At 44.0% G+C, this 5,833-nt stretch overlaps 1 protein-coding gene across 1 annotated transcript; it reads right to left on the bottom strand.

The window, feature by feature from the left end:
- Positions 1-1,787: 1,787 nt before the first annotated feature.
- Positions 1,788-2,741, bottom strand: LOC131081886 (taste receptor type 2 member 9-like). The gene has a single exon (XM_058021270.1). The coding sequence runs from the start codon at positions 2,739-2,741 to the stop codon at positions 1,788-1,790; it is 954 nt and encodes a 317-aa protein (XP_057877253.1).
- Positions 2,742-5,833: the final 3,092 nt, after the last annotated feature.

The raw sequence follows: 5,833 nt of genomic DNA on the forward strand, positions 1-5,833 counted from the left end.
GAGATCACTCACCGTTTACTGTCGTGGACAAAATGTATTTTGACACCAGGAAAATTAATTTAATTCATTTAAATATAGAAAATAGAGCAGGATAATGAGGAAGAAAAGGAAACCTTGATCCCACTCCCTCTACAACCCATTCATCTGAGGCCAACTTCCCTAATTCATCCCCAGATCCTCCAACTACTCCCCCACAGCAGCACAGGGCCAAGTTGAATAGGGGCTGCAGTCACCTCTTAACAAGTTGTCTCCTCCACTCCTGATGCCTCAAGTTGCTTCCCCAATCGAGGGCAAAGCCTGTTCGCTGGGTGTTTCACTGAGCCAGAGTGCACTGGGAAAAGCCAATCTCATCTCCAGGTCAGGGCAGCCCAGGAGAGCAGTCCCACAGAGCAGGCATTCCTGTCCTTGCAGGCAGTGGGGCGCAGAGGATGCGCAGGGCTGGAGTGGGAAGGGGGCTCTGCACCCCCTGAGCTCCCCGGGGCCGTTCCTGCCTCGCTCTTTGTGGCTCAGTGACCACCTCTGGTGAGTGACAGGGCTCAGCGAGTTCACACTGAGCTATCAGCCACTGCCAGGCACTGATACAGCTCATAATATATGCCACAGCAGAAGGAAAGGGAAACCAAAATAGAGGGAAAGCTATTCATTGCAGCCATTTCATTCTGTGAATACCAAAACATTTGTGGAAGGTCGGCAGTATTGTTATTCCATTTTTTGCGGCCAGTTTGTGTTCCAGTCTTGCACATTTTCCTGCTCCATTAAGAGTTTAGAATTGTGGAAGAAAATAAAGCCCTTGCAGGTCCTCAGAGATGAAAGTGCCTGGGTGCAGCTCAGTTGAATTTCTGATTCTGGGAAATTCAAGGTGTAAATCTTGTCATGTTCAATAAGAACTTTCAGAGTCACAGAATCACAACTAATGCACTTTATTGTAGAAATACAAATTTGGAATTGCTACTAATAAATACACTCACTGGACTAGCTCTAAAACTATTTATGAAAGAAGAAGAAACTAAGGAAGAGCAATGGGTAGTTCATTAAGGTTAACTTCACCTCTAGGTAGGCCTATGAACAGAATTTCACCACGGTGCAATCTGACAAAATCAAAAGCACAAATCGTTACAAAGAGGTGTTCCCTGCATCGGGGAGGAGAGCAAAGCAATCCTGTTGTCCTGTCTGCACAGTGGGGTGATAGTCTCATCCTCTGCCAGGGAGGATTTGAAATGCCAGATTGATACTTTTGGGAGAAACGCAGGTGAGGCTGCAGTCAAACACCTCCTTGCTGCCATGGTGAATGGTGGTGGGCAGCCAGCTGCTGTGGAGGTGAGGGATACCCGGGGTTCTGATTGCAAAGGCTGTGAGTCCTGGGCAGGGGCTGAATACTTAATTAGCATCCCTCCCTCTTCCACTGAGCCCAGGTAGAGATAAAGGGGCTCTGCCCCATGATCCATCACCCCACCAGCAGACTCTCATGCCCAAATTAATCCCTTCACCACGCAGGGGCTTGCTTAGGCATCGTTCCTACCATCAGGGCTATATGACTTTGTTTATAACAAAAATGTATCTCAAAGTTTAGCTGAATCTAAATATGATAATAATGCAATATCATAATAGAATTTAGCTCACAATAATTTAGCTCAAAAGACACAAATGAAGTTGTTGTAACTTGGATGTTGAAGTGTGAACATCAGTATCATCTACACTGCCTGGAGAGCTGCATCAGAAATGAAATTACTTGTTTTCTACCGTAAAAGATCAACATTTTGCATGGGCTCCAGCTTCTCTCTCAGTTCCTACTTCATGAAAACCTCCCACTTCACACAGGAGAGAAACTTCAGCAGTGCTTTTTCCAGCTTGGGATTGCTGAAAATCAGAATAAGGGAATGAACACATGGAAAAGCATGCAAATATATGTATATAAGGAGTGTCATGATATTATCCTTGTTTGTGTCATAAATTATTGTCAAGATCAAAAATACAAAGTTGATGCTGTACATCACTAAGAAGGAGAGGACAGATTTCATGGCTCTGATGTGGGCATCCATGCTGAGGTCCTTCATGGAGTTGGTCTGCATCGTGCGCTTGTGTCTCCAGAGAGAAAAGAGAAGGGAAACAGCAGAAAAGGTGACTACCATGAATGGGGCAGCAAATACAAGGCCAGAAAGGAAACGAAAAGGGAAAAGATGTTTATCCTTCCTGGTAGTTGCTTCCCAAAAATTTTCTTGGCCTGTCAAAGTGATGTTGTTCTTCTGCAGAGTTTCACCGAGGACATAGATAATGATGTTTATAGCCAGGGCAAAAATCCCTGTCCCCAACAAGAGCCAGGGCACCATTCTGTCAATTTTTACTTTCAAGTAGATGAAGAAGCTGTTCCTGAAATTGGCAATTTTTATGCAGTAGAAACCACAAAGACAGGCTGAGATCCACAAGTTGGAATAATTAAAAGACGTTCCAAACGATGCAAGGACTTGAAGTATGGTTTGACAATGAAGCAAATTGGGAAAAATTTTTGACAGGAAGTGGTAAAGCCATGCAAAGCATGAAAAGGAAATCCTGGAGCATCCCAGCAGCAGCAAGATCTTCTCATTAGAGTTCAGGGTTTTCTTTTTGACCCAGGCAATGCAAAGCACACAAACGATGAAAGCATTTATCCACATGCCAGCAAACACCTCCAGGGTGATGATGGCCAAAGCCATGGCCCCATAGGAAGTGCCATTGGATTGCTGTGGAGGGTGACAAGCTTCCATGGTGCGAGCTGGGGAGCAGAGCTGTGCTGGCCAAGGGGGCTGTGGCAGCAGAGCCTGAGGCAGGTCAGTGGCTGCTGTTGGTGGAGTGTCAGGGATGGCAGGAGGAGCTTTATAGAGCTGCTGCTGCTGCTGGGGGGGATTTTGGTGCCGCTGCTGTGGGCACAGGGCAGGTGCAGGGATGTAAATGTGCTGGGTATCCCCTTACCCGGGGCCAGTGTCTCTCTTGACTATTTGAATGTTGGTTTGGGGGGCTGTGCTGGGTGACACAAACAGCGGAGATGTTTTTCTGCGGTGGAGAGTGTTTTGATTTTGATACTGATCCCTGTTTGATCAGTGTCAGGCTTCAGGATCTGGGTTCTTCTGTCCCTTTTTTGCCTAGGATGATCGCTCAGAGTGGGGTTAGCACTGCACAAAGCACATCCATGGCTGTGAGATGAGTGATCAAGTCCGGGAATCCTATTCTGAAAAACATTCATATTGATCTGCTCTATCCTTTGTGTCTTTTCCTACCAGTCTGAGCTCAGTACAGGCCAAGGGAATATGTAGATATTTTTTACATAAAGTCATTCAAGGCATTATCATTGTTGCCATCTGATTTTAGACACTATTTTAAGTTTTGATTTATACAAGATTAAAAATTAATAGTAAATTCCTTTTAAAATCTGTCCTGTATCTTGTTTTACTGGCCCTGAGCTCCAAGTTACAACATTTCAGATTACATTATAACATGCAATAAAATTTTCCAGTGGTACCTGAACAATGCCCTGAATGTCCAAAAGCCTGCTTGTTTTTCTCAGCACTATCAGTTTATCTAATAAAATATTATCTTTCTATGACCTTTGCCAAAATTACTCCTGTCAGGGAATTTTGCTAACTGCCTTCTGCTCTTTCATCCAGGCAGATATTTATTTATGTGCTCCTATTTTTAATGTACACCTATTCATTTTTTCTATCTAGAATCGTAGATATTTATAATATTTTAAAAGCAGAGCAACTGCTGTTGTTATCCTCTGCTGTTTTTTTGACATCTGAATGCTGGAGCTGTAGGCATTTGACAAGTTAAGTCTTGTGTTGATTTCAAGCCCTGCAAATCAAAAATAGACTTATCTAAAAACTGGGAAGGTTCATGGGTAATTTTTTTATTAAAATGTGGTTGGTGCCACTTTGATATACCAGTTTTTCCAACTCAGGAGACATTTGTTTTCGTAGGACATAAATTTCAGCACATTTCTCTGTCTGAGTTTTTCTGTGTTACAGTGGAGTTAAAACCAGTGCAAGCAGATTAACAAAAGGTATTATCTGCATTTAGTGACACCAGGTAGTACCTGTGTCTAGGAATCCAGGGTGGATCTTCCCTTGGGCGTGGGAATACTGATGCACAGCAATTTTGGCCACTTCATACAATGTGGAGTAAGAGACCAAAAGGCACCTGCTGTACTTCCCAGAGTGGAAGAGCAGCAGCTTTTCCCATCACCAAGTTCTTCCCACAACTGCAGCCAATGGAATAATGTGCATGCATTTGCCCTCCAGGGAGGACAAAATGCAACTGGTGCTGGAGTCCCTCTGCTGCGGAGACAGGCTGAGAGCTGGGGCTGCTCAGCCTGGAGAAGAGAGAGCTCCAGGGAGAGCTTAGAGACTAGCACAGTGCCTAAAAGACTCCCTGTATATATCTGTGAAAGCAAATAAATGCTCTCAGAATGACTTATCTTTAGACATCTGCTTTAGGTTCTTGAGTTTAAAAGTTAAGGGTACTAAAACCAAGTGGTTTTCAGACAGTTCTGCTTTTGCTTCATTTTTTTTGCTTCCTTTCTCACATCCACTGCCAAACATGTGGAAATATGGCCTTGGTGCTGTGTTTTGACTCTCTTTGCTTGCCTGTGAAAACAGCCTTGACATGTTGTATCTTGAGACATGCTTATTTTGCTAGTAGTATGTCCTGTTCAGCTTAGGTGTCAGCCACAATTCTTCCTAAAAGAAAGTGTTGAAGAACATTCATTTATGTTAGGTGAAGGATTAGTGCTCTGGGGCCCTTCTTCTCTAAACAAGAAAAGATCTCTGTACTTTTTCCTCTGCAATGTTATCTCTTATGAATAGATTCCTGCTTTGATTTGTTTAGGGAAAAAAATGTTGCTTAGCTTGAAGGGCTGACTTCTTTCTAGGACAGGTCCATTTCCTACTCAAAACCTACTTACTCAAGATCTCTGCCTGGGCTGTGGGTAGGGCTGTCATGGCACAAGCCCTTCTCTGCTAATTGCTGAACACAGAGGTGAACATCCTCACATCCAGGACTTGTAATTTCAGATGTGAAATGGAGGAGCAGGATTCCATGCCTAAGCTAAAGGCACTCAGGCACTCCAGGGCACATGGGGGCTGTGGGAATACTGATGCACTCTAGCAAACTAGAGATTTATGGAGCCCTTCCTGACCCATGTTCCTGAGAAAGAAGATAGCAAGATACAGGACAAGAGTTTGTGATCTCTGAAACCCACCTGGAAGGCCAAGGATTACAGCTCTAAGTGACTGTTCTGGAGGCTGAGGGTGGCAGGTTGTGCATGGAGCATCAGCTCTGGGATGGGATCAGCTGAGCAAAGACACTGTCAGGGGATTCACAATCATATCTCTCTTACTTCTAATCTTTACAATGTGGTGTTAATTATTAATTGAAAGCAGCACTGGGCCAAATTCTAATGGCACTGGAGTGCTATAAAACTGGAAGAATTCTGCCTAAGAGCGTGGCTTTTCTGCTGTGCAGTCAAGGTGATAATGGTGACAGAAAACAAACACAGGGGAAGGAGTCAGCAACTTTGGGCCAGAGGAGAAGCTGTCATGTGAAGCCTGGGTGTGTCTTTCACCAACTGCACTGAAGACATGAAGTTACCACATTCCTCTCTGTAATTTTCCTCCAAATGGACTTAGGTAGCTGATAAGAGCAATGCCAGCAATTGCCATTCAGGAAGAAATCTAACTGTTATAATAATGTTTCAAAGGTGAAAAGTCTGATGCTTATTGGCTGAAGCTCCATGGAAAGCTCAGCAACGTGCCCTATATATTGCCAGACATGAGAGGGAGCAGTTTCTGTTCCCTCTGCAAAA

Source organism: Melospiza georgiana, chromosome 3, assembly GCF_028018845.1.
Source record: "Melospiza georgiana isolate bMelGeo1 chromosome 3, bMelGeo1.pri, whole genome shotgun sequence".
In the NCBI taxonomy this organism is placed as follows: Eukaryota; Metazoa; Chordata; class Aves; order Passeriformes; family Passerellidae; genus Melospiza; species Melospiza georgiana.